Below are 27961 nucleotides of genomic sequence, written 5' to 3'. Positions count from 1 at the left end.
GCGTGCATGTAATCCCAGCTACTTCGGAGGCTGAGGCAGGAGAATCATTTGAACCCAGGAGGTGGAGGTTGCAGTAAGCCGAGATCGCACCATTGCATCCCAACCTGGGCAATAAGAGTGAAACTCCATCTCAAAAAAAAAAAAAAAAAAAAGTCACTCGGTGGAGCAAAAAGCTCAAAGTTGAAGGCCCAGTTCAATTACTAAAGGGCTGGAGGTCCCAGTCCAAGTCACGACCCTCCCAGCTCTGGCCCCAAACTACCCTGAAAGCGGCTAGATGACCCTAGCCCCAGGCTTACCAGGTTTTTGACCTGATGCTGGGTACTGGCCTTGAAAGCCACGGTTGGCAACTCATTCCGAAGGTAATCCAGCCATTTCTCCACAACCTCCTTGGGGACCAGGTCTGGGGTAAATATAGGAACAGATGGGGTTGGTAAGCAGAACAACACCTCCATGGTTCCCTCCAAAGACACCTCCACCCGTACCCAAAGCTAGGCCCACCTACCATCAACAGGTCTCTCAACTGGCCCTGTCATTCCCATCCAGTCCGCAGGTTGGAGTTAGAAAGGACAGTCTGATCTATGGGATGCGTTAGCCTTCCCTGAGGGGGCCTCTGTTCCCTCAGGGAAAATGGACAAACCAGCTATCTGGTCCCAAATGTTCTCTTTCCAAAACAGCGCCAGGAGCATCAGAGACCCCCCAAATATTGTGTTTCCTATCCCCTCTCTGGATCATTCTAGGTTGGGCCAAATGTCAAAGATAACCCTAAAAAGAATGGCTATCATGTGTGAAGTACTGACCACCATGTACCAAGCATTTTATCATTAATTCTTACAACAAATCTGTGAGGTTGGGATACCCATGGCCCATTTTACAGCTAGAGAAACAGGAGCTCTTGGAGGTGGCATGACTTATCCAGTATCTCAGAGAAAAGAATCAGGACAGGCGGGGGGCTGAACCCTAGACATGAGTGACTCCTGAGCCCATGTGCTCCTCTGCCCCAGTCTTTGAGTTGAGGGAGGAGGAACTCTCCAGGGTTGTCCAAAAACAGAGAAGGCTCAAAATGGCAAGAACAGCGGACTGAAAGGCAGACAGGCTTGGATTCCACACCTAACTTGTACCATACTCTGTGATACAGGCTTTGAAAATCGGAACAAAAATTTCTACTTTGCATGACTATTATGAGTATCACTGAGTTGCTGGGTTCAGTGTCTGGTCCAAGCTAGACGTTAAAGATGGCCTGCCCACCTTTCCTGTCACACCCAATCCTGCCTAACACCCACCAATCTTGTTCAAGACCAGGACCAGCTTCTTGTTGCCTTGTGCTCGCAGGACAGCCTCCTCCATTTGGAAGCAGCGGCAGCCTAATGGGTCTCTGGCATCCAGGACTTCCAGAATCACATCAGAGTATTCCACCACCTGCAGGGCAGAAGACCAGGAGATGAGGGCAGGGAAAGGATAGGGTAGCAGTGATGCAGGCCTGTGAAACAAAAATCTCCATCTCAGTCAGGAAAAAACAGAAATGGAGAGGAAAAGGGGCTGGACTGGAACCCTCCCGCAAAAGCCTGAAGAAATGGAACCCTGTACCTTACGGAACTCCTTGTAATAAGCCTTCCTCGTGGCCTCGTCATCCAGCTGAGGAAACATATTTAGTTCCTGCAAAACTTCCTCCTAAAGGAGAAAAAAAAAGAGAATGGTCCAGGGGAGGAGGGGGAGAGAGCGAGAAAGAGAAGCAGGGCTTTGTAAACTATAGGAGGCTTAAAAAATCATGTGAGTCCTGGCCATCAGAGAAATGCAAATCAAAACCACAATGAAATACCATCTCAAACCAGTTAGAATGGCGATCATTAAAAAGTCAGGAAACAACAGGTGCTGGAGAGGATGTGGAGAAATAGGAACACTTTTACACTGTTGGTGGGACTGGAAACTAGTTCAACCATTGTGGAAGACAGTGTGGCGATTCCTCAAGGATCTAGAACTAGAAATACCATTTGACCCAGCCACCCCATTACTGGGTATATACCCAAAGGATTATAAATCATGTTACTATAAAGACACATGCACACGTATGTTTATTGCGGCACTATTCACAATAGCAAAGACTTGGAACCAACCCAAATGTCCATCAGTGATAGACTGGATTAAGAAAATGTGGCACATATACACAATGGAATACCATGCAGCCATAAAAAAGGATGAGTTCATGTCCTTTGTAGGGACATGGATGAAGCTGGAAACCATCATTCTCAGCAAACTATTTCAAGGACAAAAAAACCAAACACCGCATGTTCTCACTCATAGGTGGGAATTGAACAATGAGAACACTTGGACACAGGAAGGGAAACATCACACACCGGGGACTATTGTAGGGTGGGGGGAGGGTGGAGGGATAGCATTAGGAGATATACCTAATGTAAATGACAAGTTAATGGGTGCAGCACACCAACATGGCACATGGATACATATGTAACAAACCTGCACGTTGTGCACATGTACCCTAGAACTTAAAGTAAAATAATAATTTAAAAAATAAATCATGTGAGTCTCAGGCCACCAAAAAGTAGCTTTGACCAACCAATAAAGCTGGGAACTGGAAGAAAAATGGACAGAACCCCATGGTTCATGTGTGCGCCTATGTGTATACGTGTGCTCGAGCACCAGGTGGAGACCTGAGTGTGCACATGGGTGTGAAAGGGAGGGATGGAGGAGGGAGGTGTGAAAAAAACAATCTATGAGGGACACAGGATGGGGGAGGCATACACACTGCATGTCAGAAAAGGGAGTATGAGCTGGCAAGCGTGTATTCTGTGTGTGAAACAAGAACATCTGCCAAAAAGGCAGCAAGAAGCCCTAGAAGGAAGACAACATCCCCTCACATATGCTCCTCTCTGTCTCTCAATCCTCTCCTCATACTTTCGCTCCCTCTCCCCCAACCCCATCCCCTGGTCACATGTAACTCTCCCAGCCCCCGACTCCACCACCAGCCCCAGTCTTCAGGCTCAACCTTGGGAGAGAGGAGCTCTCCAGAGGTGTCCAGTCACGGGTAAGGCTCAAAATGGCCCTTTATCTCCCTTTATCCCTCCCTCCCTCCCTTCGTCCGTCCCCACGGTTTTCTATCCTCTCTACACTGATTCCCTTGTTCCCCTCCAACAACTTCACACCTTCTTCCCTTTCACAGAAAAACGGCAAAAGATGCTTTGAGCAAACCTACCCAGGGGCAAGGGCTGCACTCTTACCTTATGCTCAAACTCCTCCTGGCGTCTTAGGACATCCTGACAGTAGCTCTCGATGGTCCTGCGTTTTTGTCTTTCTTGCTCCCGGGCGGTTTGCTGCTTCTCCCTCATCTCCTCAACCTAACAAGTGAACACACACTGGTACTGGAGCTAACTGGGTCTGCAGCCTAAGGGAGGGATGGGTGACAGACAGAGGAAATGGTGCGACATGGCAGAGGTGGGAGGAGCAGGGTCCAGGGAGAGGGAAGATATGACATCAGGAGATGAGGGTTTGAGAAGAAGAAAAAGAGAGATGAAGGGAAGAAAAGAGTTGCAGAGAAAAGAGGGTATAAAAAGCAGAGAGAGAATGTATCCTAGGCAGGCGGAACCACTTAAGACCAGAGATGGAAAGAAGCCAAGGTCCTGGGATGCTTCATCATTTAAAGATAAGGAAGAAGGCTGGGCAGGGTGGCTCATGCCTGTAATCTCAACACTTTGGGAGGCCGAGGCAGGTGGATCACCTGAGGTCAGGAGTTCAAGACCAGCCTGACCAACATGGTGAAACTCCATCTCTACTAAAAATACAAAATTAGCTGGGCGTGGTGGTGCATGCCTGTAATCCCAGCTACTCAGGAGGCTGAGGCAGGAGAATCGCTTGAACCCGGGAGGTAGAGGTTGCAGTGAATCGAGATCACACCACTGCACTCCAGCCGGGACAACAAGGTGAAACTCCATCTCAAAAAAAAAAAAAAAAAAAAGATAAGAAAGGGGAAAAAGTGGCAAAAGAGACTGTCAGTGGCTAGTCAAAGAAGAAAGACATCCAGGAGAGTGAGATGACAAGAAAGTCCACATGCTTCAAAGAAAGCATAGCCTCAAATGCTGAGCATTCCAATAAGATGAGGGAAGAACACTATTCATGAATGTGATGTCAGGGAAGGCGCTGATGAGGCCAGCAGGGGTAGTGTCAGCAGAGCAGTGGAAGCATAAGCCAGACAGCAATGGACTGGGTGGTGAACAAATGCAGACATAAATCCAGTATCATGGTAACCTCCCTCTCTCCCGGCTTCCACAAATAGCCTCAACAACCCTAACAACTCTTGCCTTTGCCCTTCCATTCAACACTTCTGCGGACCTGGCATTCAAGGCAGGCCCTCTCTCTCCCCACCAAGGCAAAAAGCTTACCCACTTCTTCTTTAATTCAGCCTCTCGATTGGCATGATCATTGGGGTGAACAAAATGAGGTGCAGAGGGCACTTTAGAGGTTGCTTTCTTCCCATTTTGCTTTGCAGGCTGGCCACCACATAAGAGAAAAAAAACAGAGGTAATGAACCCATGGAAATCACCTCAAAAAGGCAGCAAGAAGCCCTAGAAGGAAGACAACATCCCCTCATAAATGCCCCTTCTATCTCTCAATCCTCTCATCCTCTCATCCCCTCACTCCCAAGGTGAGCAGCAGGAGTTAAAGCTTCTCATATAAGTGTAGTTGTGGGGACAAAGAAAGGAGAGAGGCAAAAAGGGCTCCATCCCCAAAGATCTGCCCATCTGGCTGGGTAGAGGTCCTCTCTCCCATAGCTAGGCAGGGACTGACAGGAGACCTCTCAGAGGGGAAGGGCAGCTGGGAAGGTTTCCCAAGGCCCAGGGAAAACCTTTCTAGATAAGTGACTCTCAAAAGAGTGGTCCTCAGACCAGCAGTAGCAGCAGCACCTGGGAACTTGCTAGAAATACAAATCATGGGATGCCATGCCAGACCTACTGAATCAGAAACTCTGAGGTGGGGCCCAGCAATCGATGTTTTCCCCCATCCTCCAGGTGATTCTAGAGGACTGGTTAAAGTTTGAGAGCTTCACCCATGCTAAATTGTGAGAATCCAAGCCTTCTCTGGCCTATACCTTCTTCTCATTGCTCTTTCCCAAGCCTTACTTACCCACACCTTTCCCAGCAGGACCAGGAGATCCAGGAACCAAAGATGATGTTTTGGCCTCCCTCTTCTCCATAAGAAACAGGGACTTGAGAATCAGACAGTCTCAAATCCCAGCTGCGTTACCTTGAACCTAGGAACTTTCTCACTGACAGTTTCCTCAACTAAAACATGGGGATAATGATAATCCCTACCAAGGTAAATCAAGCACGAAGCTGCATATGACTTGGGAAAAATGCTGCTGATTCTCTGCTGCAGCCACCCAGAGAAGCAGGGAAAGCCAGATCCACTGACTCCAATGTGGCACTCTGTCCAGAGTCACCCAATATTTACTGGGTTTAGTGGGCCTCTCCCAGGACAAGCAACCTGTTCTTGACCTTACCCTCAACAACAGGCATACCTTACCTGAGGGTAGGGCCAACTTATCTTCTTGTGGCCCTTGGAACCTTCACCTGGCTTTTTATTTTCTACAAAAGAAAAAAAAGAAAGAAAAGAGCCGTCATCCATCTACGCGATATTTGTTGACACCTGAATCAAGGCCAGGCCACACTGGGAACCTAGCTAGGAAGCCTCAGATACCATGTCTGTCTAGATCCAGCACAAGACAAGAGATGCGGATGGCAGCAATAGTATCAGAGGAAGTACTGGATATAATATTTGCACATTATTTCATTGCAAATTCAAATAATTCTGAGAGGAATTCTGTACAGAGAGAAACCTGAATATGTGCTTGTGACTCCTCTTTCCCCCAGAACTTCCTACTGGGGGAAACTCAACAATTTAAGTGCCAGGCTGAGATGAGGGAGCTGGCAGCATGAGAAGGTAATCTAAGGAGTCCCAGCCCACTAAACCTGGGCAGATGCCCTCAGTATGTGGGGAAAGAACCATCCTTCCTGCTGACCCTGCTCAGGCCATTGCCTCCAAAGGGACTTAACCTACTCAGCCAAAATGCTGCCGCCTCCCTCAGATACAAAAAGAAGAGATCTACCACTTCTCCAATCATGACTTAGCAAAGCCCAAGAACTTATGAGGCCTCTCCCCTTCTTCAATAAGAAGTCCCATCTCTCAACCCGCTCACAGTTGGCCTATTGGGAAGAATGGCTCCCTTTAATTCTTACCACCTTCATAGGGGCTCGAGGAATTCCTAGAGAGACAGGAGTTTCTGGAAGGTCAGGATATATACAAACAAATATATTATATGAGCAGCTCAAGAATACCACACAGAGAACAGGCTCCACAATCACATCAGTTGGCTCCCACTGCAGAGTTAAGGTAGGAAACAGAACTTAAGTTCTACTGCAAATTCTTTTTATTTTGAGACCGACTCTTGCTCTATTGCCCAGGATGGAGTGCAGTGGTGTGATCTGGGCTCACTGCAACTTCTGCCTCCCGGGTTCAAGCGATTCTCCTGCCTCAGCCTTCGTATACAAAAATACAAATTTTTGTATTTTTAGTAGAGATGGGGTTTTGCCATTTAGCCAGGCTAGTCTCGAGCTACTGCAAATTCTTAAGGAGAATCAAGAAGATACTTCAAAGGAACTGTGTGAGAAAAAAAGATTTTCCACAACTTGACACTGAATAAAAATTCAAAAGCCGGGTGCCGTGGTGCATGCTTGTAGCCCCAGCTACATGAGAGGTTAAGGTAGGAGGATCCCTTGAGCCCAGGAGTTCTAATCCAGCCTGGGCAACAAAGCAAGACCCCATCTCTTAAAAAAATACACAAACACAGACTGCTTTAACAGTCAAAACTTAAGCTGGGCACAGTAGCACCTGCCTGTTGCTAGCTGGGAGGCTGAGGCAAGAGGATCACTTGACCCTAGGAGTTCGAGAACAGCCTAGGCAACATAGTGAGACTCTGTCTCTTAAAAAAATTCAATAGAAATAGTGAAAAACAAAAAAGACATCACTAACAACCAAATTAATAAGCTAGAAGACCAAAGGAGGGGCTTACTTAGAGCAAAAATTCAAAGAAATTGAAAAGATGAGCAAAAATATACAAGAAAAAATGGACAATAGAGCCAAGACAGCTAAAATCTAAACAGGAGTTCCTGAAAGAGAAAAGGGTACAAATGGAGAAGCAATAATTTTCTGAATAACAGATGAAAGTTCCTTAAGTTGAACATAGGCTTGAGGTTTCAGACTGGAAAGACACAGGCAGCAGCAAGATTAACAACCAAGGCCGGGTGCCATGGCTCACCCTGTCATCCCAGCATTTTGGGAGGCTGAGGTGGGAGGATCGCTTGACACTAGGAGTTTGCGACTAATCCAGGCAACATAGTGAGACCTTGTCTATACAAAAAAAAAAGTTTAATTAACCAGGTGTGGTGGCATGCACCTGTAGTCCTAGCTCTCAGGAAACTGAGGCGGGAGGACTGGTTGATCCCAGGAATTCAAAGTTATAATGAGCTATGATGGCACCATTGCACTCCAGCCTGGACAACAGAGACCCTGTCTCAAAAAAAAAAAAAAAAAGATTAACAACCAAAAAGACATACCCTGGACATATCCTGATGAAATTTCTGAACTCCAAAGATAAAGAGATAAAATTCTAACCAACAGATCACTCTTACTTTGTGAAAGTAAGAAAAAGACATTTTCAGGTGAGCAAAGATTACCACCTGTCTTTCTTTCTTTCCTTTCTTTCCTTTCCTTTCTTTCCTTTCCTTCCTTTCCTTCCTTTCTTCCTTTCTTTCGTCTCTCCCTCCCTCCCTCCCTCTCTCTCTCTCTTTCTGTTTTTTTTTTTTTTTTTTGAGACAGAGTCTCGCTCTGTTGCCCAGGCTGGAGTGCAGTGGTGCCACCTGAGCTCACTACAACCTCCACCTCCCAGGTTCAAGGAAATCTCCTGCCTCAGCCTCTGGAGTAGCTGGGATTACAGGCGTGCACCACTGTGCCTGGCTAATTTTTTTATTTTTAGTAGAGACGGGGTTTTGCCATGTTGGCCAGGCTGGTCTCAAACTCCTGACCTCAAGTCATTGGCTCACCTTGGCCTCCCAAAGTGCTGGGATTACAGGCATGAGCCACCACGCCTGGCTCTGTGTTTCCTTTTGGATAAAACTACTGGCAAAATAAAAATTAAATCAGAATAAAGATCCCAAGCTAAAGGAAACAAACAGTGGTGGGCAGGAAATCTACTAAAACTTATCACTGAGGCCAGGAGCGATGGCTCACAGCTATAATCCCTGCACTTTGGGAGGCCAAGGCGGGTGGATCACTTGAGGTCAGAAGTTCAAGACCAGCCTGGCCAACATGGTGAAACCCCATCTCTACTAAAAATACAAAAATTAGGAGTTTGAGACCAGCCTGCCCAACATGGTGAAACCCCGTCTCTACTAAAAATACAAAAATTAGCCGGGTGCCTGACTTGAGGTCAGGAGTTTGAGACCAGCCTGCCCAACATGGTGAAACCCCGTCTCTACTAAAAATACAAAAATTAGCCGGGCGTGTTGGCACACGCCTGTAATCCCAGCTACTCGAGAGGCTGAGGCAGGAAAACTGCTTGAACCCAGGAGGTGGAGGTTGCAGTGAGCCAAGATCGCAGCACTGCACTCCAGCCTGGGCAACACAGCAAGACTCGTCTCAAAAAAAAAAAAAATTAGCCAGGTGTGATGGCACATGTCTGTTGTCCCAGCTACTCAGGAGGCTGAGGCAGGAAGATCACTTGAGCCCAGGAGGCAGAGGTTGTGGTGAGCCATGATCACACCTGCACTCTAGCCTGGCCGACAGAGTGAGACCCTGTCTCAAAAAAACAACAAAAAAAGGATTCTTAAAATCGAAGAAGCATATCATAAGGAAATAGCTCAGAACTGAAATACCAAATTATTTCAACAAAATCCAGGAATCAAGTAATGGGGGTTGGAAAAGCAAAAGCATGAAAGCATGCTAAAGGTTTCATTTTGAAAGGGTAGGTTACAAAACAGTCATTATTTAACTTTGGTAAAGTGATAAATACAGAATTAATTATGTTTGATATAAATATGAATACAATTACCAACATAACTTTAATTACCGATGGAGGATTGTTTAAAAACTTCATCAAGTTAGCAAAACATAAATATGGGAATAAGAGGAAACAAAATAAATAATAAATATAAAATAAGATGGTAGAGAGCCGTGTACTGTGGTTCACACCTGTAATCCCAGCACTTTGGGAGGCTGAGGTGGGCGGATCACTAGGTCAGGAGTTCGAGACCAGCCTGGCCAACATGGTGAAACCCTGTCTCCACTAAAAATACAAAAATTAGCTGGGCATGGTAGCAGGCACCTGTAATCCCAGCTACTCGGGAGGCTGAGGCAAGAGAATCACTTGAACCCAGGAGGTGGAGGTTGCAGTGAGCTGAGATCGCACCATTGCACTCCAGCCCAGGTGACAGGGTGAGACTGCGTCTCAAAAAATAAATAAATAAAAAATAAGACGGTAGAAATCTGACCAGACATAAACGTCTCATAACAAATGTGAATGGGTCGAATTTAAATAAACACAGTTTAAATAAACACAAAACAGACCGCCAGTCTCCTTTCTTCTAAAGTACTCATGTTGCAACAACAACAACAAAAAAAATGTGAGGTTTGGAATGAACCAGGTCTGGACATTTTACTCAACAATTTCCATCTGCCTAACTTCCCTGGAAACTGAGTGCCTGCAATGGATACAAGCACACAGCGAAAGAAAACACATCACTTGGAGAGAAAAAGAATGTGCTTCAGAGGGGAGAAGAGAAGAGGGGAGGGAAAAAGGAGAAGGGGGTGCAGTCAGTCACCCCTCCCAGCACTCAGGAGCCTCTGCTCATAGGTTTTTCAACAACTCCAGAGAGAAAACAGCTACCATTTTATAACCAGCAGATATTCTTACTCTGGCTCAACAACTACCTAGCTATATGACCTTGAAGAATTTTTTAAAACCTCTCTGAGCCTCAATGCATCCACCAACATCATCTAGGCCTAAAATCACCAATTCATCAGTACTCAAAAGCAGATCTCTGTATTCGTTAATCCCTCATCTCCCATACTGTCACCCACAGATGTCCCTGTACACCCACTGACTTCATTCCCCTCATCCTTCCTCTGCCGTAGCATCAAATTTCCCACAACATTCTCTGAAACTCCCACCTGGGTGATCAGCACTCCCCTAACAACCTCTCCCTGGGATCAATTGTCCAAGCTCCTGCCTTGATACTTGGCTCTCCCAAGGACAATGCTTCACTTGCAGGCCTCTCAAAAGGTGGTTGTTGTTTTCACTGCCACATGTTTATCCTGGGGTCAGTAGGTAGAGAACGTAGCCCTCCAGACTCACCAGTGCCAAGCTGAGACTATTTTTCCCTCTTGTTAAAAAGAAAAAAAAAAAAAACCAGGTGTAGTAGCTCACACCTGTAATCCCAGCATTTTGGGAAGCTAAGATGGGAGGATTGTTTGAGCTCAGCAGTTCAAGCCCAGCCTGGACAACATAGAAAGACCCTCATCTCTTGAAAAAAAAAATTAGTGGGGCATAGTGGCAAATGCCTGTAGTCCCAGCTACTCAGAAGGTTGAGGCAGGAGGATCACTTGAGCCCAGGAGGTTGAGGCTGCAATGAGCTATGACAGCGCCACTACACTGCAGCCTGGGTGACAGAGTGAGACTCCATCTCAAAAATGTGTGGAGAGGGATAGGATAAAAACCCTGCTCTTTTTGAGGCCCCAACTAGGCTGCTACGCCTGTCATCTATGGCTTACTTTTCCTCATCTATTGAAGCACCTGAAGCACCTGGTTCACTGCTTTTCTTTTGACCCACCTCCTGCCACCAACAACCTGGGTGACTTTGGAGATCACTGGGCAACCCTTCCAACAATCTAGGTTTCCCACTTCCTTGACATCTTCATCTCCAAAGATCTCCACTCAATCATAGCCACTCACCCACCCATTCCTATGGTTACACCTATGGGGGAACCACCTGCAACTGCTTGGACTTCTGAAAGCAGTCTCAGACACCCCTCTCTCCTATCTTCAAGCTCATTTGTCCAACCTCCTAGAGACTTGAACGTTCTACTCAGTTCCTTATTTGTCAGCCATCCTTCTTCCCTTCCTGTCCAGCTAGCATCCCACAGTCTGTTATTACAATTGCGCTCCTGCAAAAAGCCGCAATTCCTTTGCCCCTCCATTGCCCTACTATAACATCTTTATCACTGTTTGGTAACTGACCAGCAGGCAGACAAGGCAGGCAGGCAGGCAAGTTCCATGGAGTATACACCTGTGCCACCAACACCAATAGTTGTAAACTTTTTTGATTTTTTTTTTTTTTGAGACAAAGTCTTGCACTGTCACCCAGGCTGGAGTGCAATGGCGCGATCTCAGCTCACTACAACCTCCGCCTCCCGGGTTCATGCGATTCTCCTGCCTCAGCCTCCCAAGTAGCTGGGATTACAGGCACACACCACCACACTCGGCTAAATTTTTGTATTTTTAGTAGAGATGGGGTTTCACTACGTTGGCCAGACTGCTCTCGAACTCCTGACCTAGTGATCCGCCCACCTTGGCCTCCCAAAGTGCTGGGATTACAGGCGTGAGCCACCTCGCCTAGCCAGTTGTAAACTTTTTAAGTGATAGAACACTCCCCCCTTCAAAAATAACCACTCAAACATGAACAGCGGCCAGGCGCAGTGGCTTGTGCCTGTAATCCCAGCACTTTGGGAGGCCGAGGTGGGTGGATCCCTTGAGGTCAAGAGTTGGAGACCAGCCTGGCCAACATGGCGAAACTCCGTCTCTACTAAAAATACAAAAAAAATTAGCCAAGCGTGGTGGTACGCACCTGTAATCCCAGCTACTCAGGAGGCTGAGGCTGGAAAATCACTTCAGCCTAGGAGGCGGAGGTTGCAGTGAGCCCAGATCACACCACTGTACTCCAGCCTGGGCGACAGAGCGTGACTCTGTCTCGAAAAAAATTAAAACTTTAAAAGAATGCACAACAGTTAAAACTGCATTTGAACACTCTTTAGCACTCCTCAAAAACCTTCCCAGACTTAATCATTATCATTTGGGTCCAAGATATCCCTAGCCCAGAGTACAGACAGCTGCACCACACGGTACCTCCCCCCATCTTTCCCAGCAATCATCCCAGTTAGTCTGATCATTAATTGCAATTTACCAGTGAAGGTCTTGGTTTTGTGTGCACATAGGGAGTTTTTCTATTTAATTTTCACCATTTTCCTCACTAATGTAGATGTGTAGAATTATTCTTTATTTTTAACAGGTAATAGTCATATGATTCGAAAACAAAAAGGTGTTATTTTGAGAGGTCTCCCTCCCATGCTTGTCCCTATCCATTGCAGTCCCCTCACTGCCACAAGAAACCACTTTATTAGTTTATTGTGCATCATTTTCTTTATGTAAATACCAATATATATTCTTATTTTCTCCCATTTTCTTCCATAAAAGGTAACATACTGTAGTTCTGTTGGCCAACTTCTTTCAGTTAGCAAATCTGAAGATCTTTCCATCTAATAGTCTTTCCACACAATACAGTTTTTCCATATAATCTTTCTATACGATACTACTTTATCTTTTAAACGGCCAGAATTCTTAAGTATGCATATATCCTACTTTATTTAACGAGGTAATTTTTGTCTTTTCCATCACTATCAATATTTCTATCATCTAGTATTAGATGTTCCTAAATAAAGTATAATTACCACCTTTCTTGTGTTACTTATAAATATGATTATTTAGTCGGGCATGGTGGTTCACGCCTGCAATTCCAGCACTTTGGGAGGCCAAGGCAGGCGGATCACTTGAGGTCAGGAGTTCAAGACCAGACTGGCCAACATGGCAAAACCCCGTCTCTACTGGTAACAAAGCAAGAGTCCATCTCAAAAAAACATAAAAAATAAAATAAAAGTATGATTATTTGCTTTTGGTATTAACAGTATGATTCTTGATGACATTTTTATGATTATATAAAAAATGTATTTTTTTCCCACCAAGCTGTCCACTGGCAGGGCCAGCATTCACACAGAAAACAGTGCCAGTGTGCTATCCAAATGTTATCATTTTCTTTTCTTTTTTTGTTTTGTTTCTTTCCTTTTTTTTTTTTTTTGAGACAGCGTCTCACTCTGTCACCCAGACTGGAGTGCAGTGGCATGATCTTGGCTCACCACAACCTCTGCTTCCCAGGCTCAAGCGATTCTCCTGCCTCAGCCTCCCAAGCAGCTGGCATTACAGGCACGCTCTTAACCACTAGTACAACTTATGGTACCAACTGATAGAGAAAAATGTTAGGACATGTCGGGGTTACAGGCAGTGTGATATGTTTTTATCGCAATTCACCTCAGATCAAGTCACTTAACCTTGCTAAGCCTCAGTTTCCTCATCTGTAAATTGAGAATGGGGCATAATGTAAACATTCTCTTACAAGGAAGTCAGGAGGACAGCAATGATACCATATGAAAAAGATCCAGACTGAGTGATGTGAAACATATTCAACAGTTTTTAAAAGTTGCTGTGAAGGCCGGGTGCAGTGGCTCACGCCTGTAATCCCAGCACTTTGGGAGGCCGACGTAGGCAATCACTTGCGGTCAGGAGTTCGAGACCAGCCTGGCCAACATGGTGAAACTCTGTCTCTACTAAAAATACAAAAAGTAGCCTGGCATGGTGGCACACACCTATAATCCCAGCTACTCGGTAGGCTGAGGCAGGAAATGCTTGAACCCGGGAGGCGGAGGTTGCAGTGAACTGAGATTGCACCACTGCACTCCAGCCTAGGTGACAGAGCGAGACTCCATCTCAAAACAAAAACCAAAAAAACAAAAAGTTGCTGTGAAATTCTATGAATATTCATTAAAAGCACAGGATTGGGAGGGGTGGTAAAGGAAACTCACTGTGTCTAAGTTTCATCATGATGACCAGCTTGAAAGCAGATAGGTTCAAATCTGCTTGCTCTCTTCCTGTCAGAATGGGAGAAGAAGCAATTTGAAGACAGCTGGGAATCACAATGCCACAAGCCCCCTCCTAAGTCCCCTAAAGGTAAAATGTTAAAGAACATTATGAGGAAGGTGTAATAATTAGGAAAACTGGGAGAAGCTGGAGCTAAAGCCTCATATGGCTGAGTCCACACAGAGAAGGCAGTGTCATACTACCCAAAGGGAGGAATAAGTCCCAACCTCATCCCGGGTGGAGTCAGTGGCTCAAAGCCACTGGGCTTTGAGCCCAGTGGGGTCAAATGGGGTCAGATGGGGTCTTTGGTCCTTATTCCTCCACACTGTAGTGTTATATTCCAGGTAGGGGACTAGTGCTCAACACCTCCACACTGAGGGGAAAGGGACATGCAAGGATGGTCTATTTCTATATGGGGTGATAATAGTGCCTCTTTTCCCAAGTAGGGGATTCTAGATCTCATCTACCCTGGGAGAGGTGGTGGGGAAGGGCATAAATAGATCTCAGGAGTCTACCCTGGGGAAAAGGGGCCTGAGAACAGGGATTCTTACCTGAGTGTCTATATGGACTGAGATAAGTACAAAATCTTGGAGGAGGGGGTAAAAATCTGTGCCTGCATATGCCTGGGGTCTATACCTTGGTGATTTGGGTTGGGGGGATTGCCATCTGTCCCTCTACTCTGGGGTGCAGAGAAACTGGGGAAACCCACAAAGTGGCTGTGTGCATCTCTGCTGCATGGGGAAAGAATCACAGATCTGTTTATCTCTAGATTGTGGGGATGGGTCCTGCGTCTCTTTACCCTGGAGAGGGCTGTGGTACAGGATCAATATGCCTGATTCCACAACTATGCAGCTTTGAATAAGCGGGTCTGCACCTTACCTGCAGTGAGCTATTCTGGACCCTTCTATGGAAGGTGGACTGTGACAACTTTCATCTTTTATGCTGGTTGAAGTCAGCGGCACACTAACACTGAAAGAAATAGGGGCTCTGGTTCTCTGCATGGGTGGTGTGTGGAGGGGGCTGGCAATGCAGCTATAAATTAATAGATCAGCCCTAATACTTGGGGGTGGGGGCGTCTGTGATTCTACCCTGGGTGGAGAGAAACACATCTGAGCTCCACTACCTTGGGTAAAGGGGAGAGACCATACGCACTGAACTGCCAGGTAATCAGCGATGTCACTCCCTCTCAACATTACAGGGAGGGAGACCTGCATATCTGCTCCTGTGGGGTATCTCCCTTGCTACATTTAGTGATTCTAAATCTTTGGGGGAGGTAGGGGAGGTAGGGGGATGATCTGTGTCTACCTCAAAGGGAGAGGAACACATCTGAGCCCCTTTACCCCCACGGCCCCTCAAGGGGCAGACCTGACTGTCTCTTCATGGATTAAGGTCTGTTCCTGTTTGCTTCGAAGCATGTTGGGTGCTTCGAAAAATTACACATTCGGTAAAACGGGGGCTACGGAAGTAGGGATCAGGGCTGATTCTCCACAATGGGGACTCACTCTAACCTAAGAGGAGGGGGCAATCGGCTTAGTTGTCCATAGGCTGAGGCCTGTAACTGCAACCACTTTGGGGACGGGTGAGTTGGGGAGCGATACTGAGGGCTCTAAGTCTCCGCGAATGGGGAGGAGGTGCCCTCCCTCTGTATATTAAATGTTTCTAAGCTCCTCTATGCTGGTATGGGGGCAGATACATCAAAGCCTCTGTCTGTCCCGAGGAGGTGCCTCGAGGCGGCTGTCTAGAGCCAAGCCAAGAAAGCGCCTTAAGTCGGGAGAAGTCTGCGCTGCTCAGCTGGGTGGAGGGAGATGTCTCTACACGGTTGGGGTGGATGTCCCCCATGCCTTTGGTGGGTCGACTCCTGTCTATACAGGGTGAATGCAGAATGGAGCCTCACTATCTTGAGGACGATCAACGCTTCACCACACAAGTGAAGTTTGTGCCTCTCTACACAGTGTGTCCCGGGTCTACACCTTTCTAGGTGGGATGGGGCAATGCCCCTCTCCCGGCAAACTCCACTCCGCGAAAAGGCAATTCGGCGCGTCTCCACGTGTGCCGAGATCCCTGCCCCTCTTCCGGTCCCTTCTACCCTGGAAGGGATCCTGCTGTTTACCTCTCTATTCCAGGCTGGCGGGCATCTCTGGTTTCACATCCAATAGACGATCCTAACTGCCCGGCCGTCTAGGTGAGCGCACATTGTGAGAAAAGAGGAGAGAAGTTTCTTACTTACACTTCCGGCGGGGATCTGAGAAGCGAGGGCAACACGACAACTCGGTGGAGCGAGCAGAAACTCTCGCGCAGCTAGGCTCCGACTTCCGGATCCCAGGCCGGCGGCGCCCGACTCCGCCCACCGTGCGGTCTCCGCAGGGGCGGGGGCGGGGGCGGGGGCGGGGGCGGGGGCGGGGGCGGGGGCGGGGGCGGGGGCGCTTCTGACTGACAGCTCACGCCCGCCCGTCCCTTCTTCGCGACCACGCTGGCCCCGCCTCCTGGCTGCCCCGTAGTTAAGGAAATAGCGGAGGAGGGAGAAGGAGGACCGCGAAATGACCGGGAAGAAGCGGCGGGTCGACTGGTGCGGCCATATACCTTACTTGCAAGCCAAAATTTTGTCTGCGGGCATCTGTCTGGGGTTAAATATGCGTGCTCCCAAATCTCAATAACCAGGCAGTCACCACGCCCGAATCAGACAAGGGTGGGGGATGGTGTCTTTGTCTGCCTGGAAGATGGCGATAGCAGGGTGTGAGAAAATGGCCGCCTGGGTCACATGTCTGGCCGAGTATTCCCCACCTGAAGTGAATTGGTTAGCTATTCCCAACCACCTTCCCGGGTCCTTGAGCCCCAGACCATCCCTGAGCACTCCTAGCTTTTTCTGCATACGTTCAGATCTATGGCCATACCCAACCTGAGCTGGAGCAGGAGCCAGAACGACTAGAAGCCTCTCCCACCCTTTTGCCTTCTTCCCCTCCTACTCCATCCTTCCCTCAATCCCGGAGCAGCGTCTGCACAAGGGAATGAATTTATATCTCTGGAGTGGGGCAAGTAGGGGTTTCTGAAGCCATCTCAAGGAGCTGGCTGGGAAGTGAGGTCTCCCCCACAAAATAGTAAATATTAGTCTGCAGATGTTTTCTTCTTGATGGTTTAATTCCAGCCCCTCCTCTTCCTCAAGCCTAAACCCTGGGGTGGGGCACAGAGTAGGTGGAACTCTGTGCCTCCGAGGGTGAGTTTGTTTCTCCACTTCGAGCACAGACGGGCTGAAAATGACTCCATCTGTCCCTTTATCCCTTACATAAACAGGACTCACTACCTCTCTACATCGTTGGAGGGCTTCTAACCTCTCATCCTAGAGACACATGAAATTCCTCTGGACCCGAAACCAGCCCTGACCACTTTCACCTTTCCCCCTGCATTTGCAATTTTGTTCTGTTTCTCTAAGACCTAACTCTTGTCACTTCGATGAAACCTTCCCTGACTTTCGCAGATGAGTTAGAAACCCAGAGCACCTTACCTATACAGCTAAGCTAGCACTTATCACAATACTGTAGTTGTTTATGTGACTGTGTCTCCACAGGAGGGTGAACTCCCTGAGAGCAGGGGCCGTGTATCTTCAAGCTTTCGACAACACCCAGCACAAGACTGGTATGAGGCAGGCTTCAACAACTGTTTGTTAAATGGGTGAGTTTACAGGCCTGCACCACAAAAAATGGGAAATGGGCTGTTTAGTAGATGGCATTGGGAAATTTGGCTCTCCATGAAAACAAATATAAAACTGGATCTCTATTTATTCCACCTAAGAGGGTAGACTGTGAATGTGAAAGGTAAAACTATGAAGTTAATATATGCAGGAGAATATCTTTGTGACTTGTGACTGGGGAAGGACTTTTTAAACAAAATCCCAAAATGCACAAGATATAAGGGAAAAAATACAATGAAATCTTGTGGAAACTAGTTATTACGACTTGGGAAAACAATTAGGAAGTATCCAGAATAGCTGAAGATGACCCTGGGACCCAGCAGTTCTAGTATTGGAGATGATTGATTAATAGGTAGATAGATAGATAGAGATCACCTCTAAACTTTAACTGCTAGAGAAATTCTTATACATTTGCTCAATGAGCATGTGGAAGAATGTTCATTGCAGAACTTTTTGTAATAGAGAAAAAAATGTGAACAGCCCAAAATTCTACCAACAGGAGAATGAATAAGTAAATTATGGTATAGCCATATGACAGAATACCATGCAGAATACTATAATGAAAAAGAATGAATCATGTTGCATGCATTGACCCAGCTAAATTTCAAAAACACAATACTGAGATAAAATACAAATTGCAGAGGACACATAAAGTATGAAACCATTTATATAAAGTTTTAAAATCTAGAAAACAGCAAACAATGTTGCTTATATATAGATATATAAACAATAATTTTTTTTTGAGACAAGATGTTGCTCTGTCGTCCAGGCTGCAGTGCAGTGGCTTGATTTCCTCTCCCTGCAGCCTCCACCTCCCTGACTCAAGCCATCTTCCCACCTCAGCCTCCCAAGTACCTGGACTACAGGCATGTACCACCACACCTGGCTAATTTTTGTATTTTTTGTAGAGACAGGGTTTCACCATGTTGCCCAGGCTAATCTTGAGTTCCTGAGCTCAAGTGATCCAACCACATCTTGGCCTCCCAAGGTGCTGGGATTACAGGTGTGAGCCACCGCCCCCAGCCAACAATAATTTTTAAGGAGAAATACCAAATCCAGAATACTGATTACCTCTGGGGAAGAAAACAAAAGAACAGAATGAGAGAGAGATACACAGGGAACTTCAACTGTTTGTCTAATATTTTACTTTCTAAGCTAGGTGGTAGGTACGTGGGTTTTTGTTATCTTCTCTATACTTATTTGTATGTCTGAAATATTTCATATTTTTTAAAAGACTACAAGGATCTGAAACAAAATGTTAATAATAGTTAAATCTAGATTAGTGGTTCTCTAACTTTCCCCAGCATCAGAATCACTGGGAGGGCTTGTTAGAACACCAATTACTGGTCCTCATGCCCAGAGTTTTGATTCAGTAAGTCTGATTTAGGGCCCAGGATTTGCATTTCTAACAAATCAAAGTGACATTATCAGTGAATTTAATTTTCTTCCTTGTACTTTTCTGTGTTTTCCATGTACTTGATGAATATTTATTACTTTAGTGAGAGATTGTGTTATTTTTTAAAATCTCTTTCATCTCTACTTCCCACTTTCATTTCCGTCCTATAGGCAGCCATTCAAAGGTGTTTTATGCATATTTTTGCATATATGCATTCTTGGAAAATACGTATTATTGCTTTATGTGTATTTCCTCCTTTTTTTTTTTTTTTTTTGAGCCAGGGTCTTGCTCTATCGCCCAGACTGGAGTGCAGTGGCATGACCTCCACTCACTGCAACCTCCGCCTCCTGGGCTCAAGGGATCCTCCCACCTCACCCTCCCAAGTAGCTGGGGAACTACAGGCGCACATCACCATGCCCAGCTAATTTTTAAAGATGTTTTTACTGGTCTCGGCTGGGCACTGTGGCTCACACCTGTAATCCCAGCACTTTGGGAGGCCAAGGCAGGCAGATCACCTGAGGTCAGGAGTTCGAGACCAGCCTGGCCAACATGGTGAAACCCTGTCTCTACCAAAAAGAAAAATACAAAAAATTAGCTGGGTGTGGTGGCAGGCGCCTTAATCCCAGCTACTTGGGAGGCAGAGGCAGGAGAATCATTTCAACCCGGGAGGCAGAGGTTGCAGTGAGCCAAGATCAAGCCATTGCACTCAAACCTGGGGGACAATCACGAGACTTCTCTCAAAAAAAAAAAAAGATTTTTTTACTGGTCTCAAACTCGGGCCTCAAGCAATCTGCTTGCCTCGGCCTCCTAAAGTGATGGGATTGTGGGTGACTGCACCCGGCCAAATTTTTATTTTATATTGTTTCCAAATTCAGAACAGTCGAACGAATGGTATAATGAAAGCCCATATACCCTTATACTTCACCAAATATCATCCTACATAACCACAATACCATTATCAAACCTAAGAAGATTTAACTATAATTCAATAATGCCATCACGTATAGCCCATATTCACATTTCCGCCCAATTATCCCCAAAATGCAGCTTTCATTTTTTGATCCCAGGATCTAATCAAGGTTTATGTATTACGTTTCTTTTTTTTTTTTTTCTTTTTTTTTTGAGACGAAGTCTTGCTCTGTTGCCCAGGCTTGAGTGCAGTGGCGCAATCTTGGCTCACTGCAACCTCTACCTCCTGGGTTCAAGTAATTCTCCTGCCTCCACCTCCCAAGTAGCTGGGACTACAGGAGCCTGCCACCATGCCTGGCTAATTTTTGTATTTTAAGTAGAGACAGGGTTTCTGCACATTGGAGTGATCCATCCACCTTGGCCTCCCAAAGTGCAGGGATTACAGTCATGAGCCACCACACCTGACGTTTGTGTATTACATTTGGTTGTTATATCCCTTTAACCTCTTTTAATCTAGAATAATACCCCTATATTTTTTGTTTCAAATGACATTTATGTTTTTGAAGAGTCCAGGCCAATTGTCTTGTAATATGTCCCATATTCTGGATTCATTTGTTCTTTTCACATGAATAGATTCAGAATAAATATTTTTAGCAAGAACAGTACATAGGGGATATCCTTTATTTTGTATTGTGTCACCTCAAGAGGCACATGATATCAGATTGTCTCACTATTGAGCATACTTTGTACTTGTTTTTGTTTTACATAAATATCTCATTCTGGCCAGGTGCGGTGGCTCATGCCTGTAATCCCAGCACTTTGGGAGGCCAAAGCAGGCAGATTGCTTGAGGCCAGGAGTTCAAGACCAGCCTGGCCAACATGGCGAAACCCTGTCTCTACTAAAAATGCAAAAATTAGCCGGGTGTGGTGGCGCACACCTCTAATCCCAGCTACTGGGGAGGCTGAGGCACGAGAATTGCTTGAACCTGGGAGGCAGAGGTTGCAGTGAGCTGAGATCACACCACTGCACTCCAGCCTGGGTGATGGAGTAAGACTCTGTCTTAAAAAAAAAAAAAAAAAAAAAGTCATTCTGTTTTCCATTCAGCCTAGTGTTTTTAAGGTCTATCCATATTGCTGTGTGTACATCTAATCTATTGCTTCTTTTTTTTTTTTTTTTTTTTTTGAGATGGTGTCTCACTCTGTTGCCCAGGCTGGAGTGCAGTAGTGCTATCTGGGCTTACTGCAAACTCTGCCCCCCGGGTTCCTGCCTCAGCCTCCCGAGTAGCTGGAATTACAGGCGCCCACCACCATGCCCGTGTATTTTTAGTAGAGACGGGGTTTTGCCATATTGGCCAGGCTGGTCTCGAATTCCTGGCCTCAGGTGATCCACCCACCTCGGCATCCCAAAGTGCTGGGATTACAGGCGTAAGCCAGTGTGCCCAACCTGACCTCATCCATTGCTTCTATCTGCTCATGGTAACCATACTGTGCCTTCACTGCATAGATTGCCTCCAGCTCTCCAATAATACTTCAGTGAACATCCTTGTACATATTCCCTTATTGACCTGTGTGAGGATTTCTTTTGGAACATACACTCAAGAGCCACATGATTACATTCTAAAGTATGCATATACTTAGTTTGACTTAAGAACACCAATACTTCTAGATGGTTCTCTGGGATGGCAGTACCAGTTCACACTTTCACCATGTGTGAGGATTTCTGTATCCCCACATCTTCACTAACACTTGACATTCTCTAGCTTGCTATTTTTTGTTTTTAAGACAGAGTGTCTCTTGTGCTCTCCTCGGCAGCACATATATTAAGACAGAGTCTTAATGCAGTAGTGTGATCTTGGCTCACTGCTACTTCCACCTCCCGGGTTCAAGCAATTCTACTGCCTCAGCCTCCCTAGTAGCTGGGATTACAGGCGCCCGCCACCATGCCCTGCTAATTTTTGTATTTTATTAGAGATGGGGTTTTACCTGACCTCAAGCAATCCACCCACCTCAGACTCCCAAAGTGCTGGGATTACTGGCGTGAGTCAGCACGCCCGACCAAGATGGCTAATTTTTGCCAGTCTAATAGGTGGAATAGGTTTCAATCCATCTAGATTCCACCCTCATATGTGGTAATATGTGGGAATGTAGCTTTATTATTCTCCACATGGTAAGCCAGGTTTCCCACCATCAAATACTGAACAATTCCTCCTTTTCCCATTGATTTGCCATGCCACCATTATCATATGTTATTAGGCATACACACATAAACACACATACGTCTTTTTCTGTCCTTGGGCTAATACCACCTTGGTTTTAGTATTTTGTAATGTGTCTAAATATCACATGGAGCATTTCCTCCTCTTTAGTCTTCTTTTTAGGTGTCTTAGATCTATTGCCACATAAATTTTAAAATGAGTCTATCAAGGTCTTCAAAAATCCAACTGGGATTTTGATTGGGATCACACTAAATTTATAGATTAATTTGGAGGAACTGCCATCATTGTAATAATTACTCATTCCATCCAACAACGTGGAATATACCGTCATTTCTTCAGTTCATCTTCTTCTGTGTTCTTTATTAAAGTTTTCTCTTAAGAATTGTGTATTTTAAAAAATAAAAATGAGGTCAGGCACAGTGGCTCACACCTGTAATCCCAGGATTTTGGGAGGCCGAGGTGGGCAGATCACGAGGTCAGAAGTTCAAGACCAGCCTGGCCAACATAGTGAAACCCCGTCTCTACTAAAATACAAAAATTAGCTGGGCATGGTGGTGGGCGCCTGTAGTCCCAGCTACTTGGGAGGCTGAGGCAGGAGAATCGCTTGAACCCGGGATGCAGAAGTTGCAGTGAGCCGATTGCGCCACTGCACTCTAGCCTGGGTGACAGCGAGACTCTGTCTCAAAAAAAAATAAAAATAAAAATAAAAATGAATTGGTTACCTTGGATGTTGCTAAGGCATCAGCTCATTCTGCTGATAATTAATCAACAAATGGAAAAAATCTGGCATTATTCCTGCCTTCCCACATGAATCATATTGCAGGTTAATCAAATAGATAATTAAGGAAAGAGCTTCTTTATGGAAGACTCAACTTATAAATGCAAGAGAAATGGCAGTGTTACAATTCAATCCCTAATGAGATAATGGGTTTAAGAAAAAATATGGCTGCTAAAACCATAGGTGAAAACCATTTGGGGAATTATAACAGAGGAATTAGGCTGATACCATCTGACCCTACTCATCAAACTTATCATCAAAGACAGAAAACAAGATATATGTGCCTTCTTATGTTGTGCAATAAGAAGTATACAGCACTATTCATGAAGTATACTTTTAAACAAGAAGGAAAAAAGAAACAATTTAATCAAGCATCTCTATTTAACTTCATTTACAAAAAATTCAGGGAATATAGGAAGAGAAACATGTTAAATGGTACCAGGAGAAACAATACACCAAAGCAAGAACTTGGGAAATTTTACAGGACAAAAGAGCCAGTATATTCAACAAATAAATGGAAGGAAGAAAAGAGAGGGAAAATTACAGATTAAAAAGAAAATAAGGCTGGGCATGGTGGCTCATGCCTGTAATCCCTGCACTTCGGGAGGCCGAGGCGGGTGGATCACTTGAGGTCAGGAGTTCAAGACCAGCCTGGCCAACATGGTGAAACCCCATCTCTACTAAAAACACAAAAATTAGCCGGGCATCATGGCACATGCCTGTAATCCCAGCTACTGGGGAGGCTGAGGCAGGAGAATCACTTGAACCCGGAAGGCAGAGTTTGCAGTGAGCCGAGATCGCACCACTGCACTCCAGCCTGAGGGACAGAACGAGACCTCGTCTTAAAAAAAAAAAAAAAAAGATTAAAAAGAAATAAAAAGGAAAGGAAATTTCAGAGATAAAGCAAACAAATACAATGTGTGGGTCTTGTTAACAACCAGATTCCAATGAAGTATAAAAAGTTTTTTTTTTTCGAGATGGGGTCTTGTTCTGTCACCCAGGCTGGGGTGCGGTGGCAAGATCTCGGCTCACTGCAGCCTCCGCCTCCCAGGCTCAAGCGATTCTCCCATCTCAGCCTTCCGAGTAGCTGGGATTATAGGGGCGCACCACCATGCCCAGCTAATTTTTGCATTTTTAGTAGAGACAGGGTTTCACCATGTTGGCCAGGCTAAAAAAGGTATTTTTGAGATAATGAAGGACAGTAGAACATGGACTGGGTGTTAGATGATATTCAGGAATAAATGTTAAATATGTTGGGTATGTTAGACCGGGCACAGTGGCTCACGCCTGTAATCCCAGCACTTTGGGATGCTGAGGCGGGTGGATCACCTGAGGTCAGGAGTTCGAAACCAGCCTGGCCAACATGGTGAAACCCCATCTCTACTAAAAATACAAAAATTAGGCTGGGCACGGTGGCTCACGCCTGTAATCCCAGCCCTTCAGGAGGCCAAAGCGGGTGGATCACGAGGTCAGGAGATTGAGACCATCCTGGTTAACATGGTGAAACCCTGTCTCTACTAAAAATACAAAAAAATTAGCCAGGCGTGGTGGCAGGCACCTGTAGTCCCAGCTACTTGGGAGGGTGAGGCAGGAGAATGGCGTGAATCTGGGGGGTCGGAGCTTGCAGTGAGCCGAGATCGTGCCACTGCACTCCAGCCTGGGCCACACAGCAAGACTCCGTCTCAAAAAAAAAAAAAAATACAAAAATTAGCCAAGCGTGGTGGTGCACACCTGTAATCCCAACTACTCCTGAGGGTTTGGCAGGAGAGTTTCTTGAACCCGGGAGGCGGAGGTTGCAGTGTGCCCAGATCATATCACTGCACTCAAGCCTGGGCGACAGAGCTAGACAATGTCTCACACACACACAAAAATGTTGGGTATGTCAACATTATTGTAATTATGCTTTTTTTAAAAAAAAAAAGTGTGTTAGAGAAACATGGTTTTTATGTGTGAGATTACCTCAGGTCTGGAATTTGCGATAAAATACTCCAGGACTGGGCATGGTGGCTCATGCCCGTAATCCCAGCACTTTGGAAGGCAGAGGCAGGGGCATCATCTGAGGTCAGGAGTTCAAGACCAGCCTGACCAACATGGTGAAACCCTATCTCTACTAAAAATACAAAAATTACCTGGGCGTGGTGGCAGGCACCTGTAATCCCAGCTGCTCGGGAGGCTGAGGCAGGAGAATCACTTGAACCCAGGAGGCAGAGGTTGCAGTGAGCCTAGATGGCGTCATTGTACTTCAGCCTGCGCAACAGAGCAAGACTTCGTCTCAAAACAACACACAAAAAAAACCTCCAGATGTATTCAGGCATTAGTTATGCATTAAAATACATTAACAAGTAAGTTTTAAAAAAGAATTGTATATTTATTAAATTTCTAATTGCCTTCGAGTTTTGTTACTTTGTGAACTTTTTTTTTTTTTTTTGAGATCAGGTCTCGCTCTGTCACGCAGGCTGGAGTGCAGTGGTGTGATGTTGGCTCACTGCAGCCTCTGCCTCCTGGGGTGAAGTGATTCTCCTGCCTCAGCCTCCTGAGTAGCTGGGATTACAGCTGTGTGCTACCACGCACGGCTGATTTTTGTGTTTTTAGTAGAGATGGGTTTCACCATGTTGGCCAGTCTGGTCTTGAACTCCAGGCCTCAAGTGATCCACCCTCCTCAGCCTCCAAAAGTGCTGGGGTTACAGGCATAAGCCACCACGCCCAGCCTGAATATGTCATTCGTAATAGGTAAAACACACATTTTGAATATTGAAACTATTTAAAAATTATACTTTGAGATTTCTTATCCCCATCTAGTCCACCCAGTTCCCCTGCACCCCCACAGGTATCAGTTTTGTTAGTTTATTTTGTCTTCTTCTAGTGTTTCTTTATACAGATGCAAACAAATATAAATGTATAGCATATTCCACCTTCCGCCTTACACAGAAGGTGCCGTACTATGTATATTGTTATACATATTGCTTTTTTCACTTAATAATACGTCTTGGAGGCCAGGTGCAGTGGCTGACGCCTGTAATTTCAGCACTTTGGGAGACCAAAGTGGGCGGATCACCTGAGGTCAAGAGTTCAAAACCAGCCTGGCCAACATGGCAAAACCCAGACTCCACTAAAAATACAAAAATTAGCCAGGCGTAGTGGCACACGCCTGTAATCCCAGCTACTCAGGAGGCTGAGGCAGGAGAATCGCTTTAACGCAGTAGACAGAGGTTGTAGTGAGCCGAGTTTGCGCCACTGCACTCCAGCCTGGGTGACAGAGCTAGAATCCATCTCAAAATAAATAGATTAATTAATTAATTAATTAAATAATACATCCTGGAGGTCTTTCCCTATCAGAGCACTGGAGAGTTTCTGGTAAGTAGAAAGCATGAAAGTAGAAAGCTTTCTGTATGAAAGCACATAGGACTACTACCTCAAAGTATTAGGTAATGTGAATGTATGTTATGTGCACATTTATTTAATGACTGTGCCACAAAGGATAGATAGTTCATACAGATGCAAATACTTCTGTAGGATACATTCCAAGAATTACATTTGTAACTTTGGGAGATATTGCCAAAATTGCCTCCACAGGTGTTGTATCATTTTGCATTTCTACCAGCCAAATGTGATTGTATCTGTTTCACCACAGCCTCACAAGCAACGGAGTGTATTGTGAGACTTTTGGATTTTTGACAATGATAGGATAGAAATGGTATCTCAGGCCAGGCACGGTGGCTCATGCCTGGAATTCCGGCACTTTGGGAGGCCGAGGCAGGCAGATCACCTGAGGTCAGGAGTTCAAGACCAGCCTGGCCAACATGGCGAAACCCCATCTCTACTAAAAATACAAAATTAGCTGGGCGTGGTGGCGAATGCCTGTAATCCCAGCTACTTGGGAGGCTGAGGCAGGAGAATTGCTTGAACCAGGAGGCAGAGGTTGCAGTGAGCCGAGATAGAGCCACTACAGCCTGGGAAACGAGTAAAACCATCTCAAAAAAAAAAAAAAAGGAAAAAAAGAAAAAAAATGGTATCTCAGTGTAGTTTTGATTTTCATTTATTATGAGTGATGATAATTTTTTCATGTGTTTAAGGGACTTTTTATGTGTTTTTGTATTAATTATCTATTTATATCCTCTGTCCCTTTTTCTGTTTGGTCTCTGGCCTTTCATTCATTTCAGAACTTTGTTATATAATTAGAGAGATCATAAACTCTACTCCTTTAAATACAAGTTTTAAAAATTAAATAAATAGGCCGGGCGCAATGGCTCACGCCTGTAATCCCAGCACTTTGGGAGGCCCAGGTGGGCGGATCACAAGGTCAGGAGATCGAGACCATCCTGGCTAACACAGTGAAACCCCGTCTCTACTAAAAATACAAAAACTTAGCCGGGCGTGGTGGCGGGCGCCATAGTCCCAGCTACTCAGGAGGCTGAGGCAGGAGAATAGCGTGAACCTGGGGGGTCGGAGCTTGCAGTGAGCTGAGATCGCACCACCGCACTCCAGCCTCGGTGACAGAGCGAGACTCTGTCTCAAAAAAAAAATTAAATAGAGATAGACCTTTGTCAATGATCTCAGCTGTCAATTTTTTCCCCAGTTCATCATTCTTCAGACTTTGCTAACGGACTTTTTTCCAAAGCAAATTTTATTTTATTTATTTATTTATTATTTTTTTTTGAGATGGAGTCTCGCTCTGTTGCCCAGGCTGGAGTGCAGTGATGCAATCTCAGGTCACTGCAACCTCTGCCTCTTGGGTTCTAACGATTATCCTGCCTCAGCCTCCCAAGTAGCTGGGATTACAGGCGCCTGCCACCACGCCCAGCTAATTTCTGTTTTGGTTTTTTTGGTTTTTTGTTTGTTTGTTTGTTTGTTTTTGAGACGGAGTCTCGCTGTCTTGCCCAGGCTGGAGTGCAGTGGCATGGTCTCGGCTCACTGCAACCTCTGCCTCCCGGGTTCAAGTGATTCTCCTGCC

General features: G+C 45.6%; 2 protein-coding genes across 3 annotated transcripts in view; one reads left to right on the top strand and one right to left on the bottom strand.

The window, feature by feature from the left end:
• The window catches only part of GNL3L (G protein nucleolar 3 like), a 37059-nt gene extending 20699 nt beyond the window's left edge, over positions 1-16360 (bottom strand). Inside the window, exons 1-8 of one of the 2 annotated variants that reach the window (XM_019019411.3) lie at positions 16137-16360; positions 13972-14037; positions 5533-5594; positions 4392-4499; positions 3234-3350; positions 1585-1668; positions 1281-1416; positions 297-400 (exon numbers count right to left, since the gene is read on the bottom strand). In XM_019019411.3, the coding sequence (XP_018874956.2) occupies positions 297-400; positions 1281-1416; positions 1585-1668; positions 3234-3350; positions 4392-4499; positions 5533-5594; positions 13972-13990 (630 nt within the window). In that variant the 5' untranslated portion in view covers positions 13991-14037; positions 16137-16360. The remainder of the gene's footprint in view (positions 1-296; positions 401-1280; positions 1417-1584; positions 1669-3233; positions 3351-4391; positions 4500-5532; positions 5595-13971; positions 14038-16136) is intronic. The other variant, XM_004064224.4, reaches the window with a different exon arrangement.
• Positions 16361-16434: 74 nt separating this feature from the next.
• FGD1 (FYVE, RhoGEF and PH domain containing 1) overlaps positions 16435-27961 on the top strand; it is an 84588-nt gene continuing 73061 nt past the window's right edge. Inside the window, exons 1-2 of the mRNA XM_055376526.1 lie at positions 16435-16592; positions 17589-17692. Coding sequence (XP_055232501.1) covers positions 17689-17692 — 4 coding nt within the window. The 5' untranslated portion in view covers positions 16435-16592; positions 17589-17688. The remainder of the gene's footprint in view (positions 16593-17588; positions 17693-27961) is intronic.

The sequence above is a fragment of the Gorilla gorilla genome, chromosome X (genome assembly GCF_029281585.2).
Source record: "Gorilla gorilla gorilla isolate KB3781 chromosome X, NHGRI_mGorGor1-v2.1_pri, whole genome shotgun sequence".
Lineage (NCBI taxonomy): Eukaryota > Metazoa > Chordata > Mammalia > Primates > Hominidae > Gorilla > Gorilla gorilla.
Note: the sequence above shows the minus strand (reverse complement) of the source record. Positions and strands in the feature narration are given on the sequence as shown.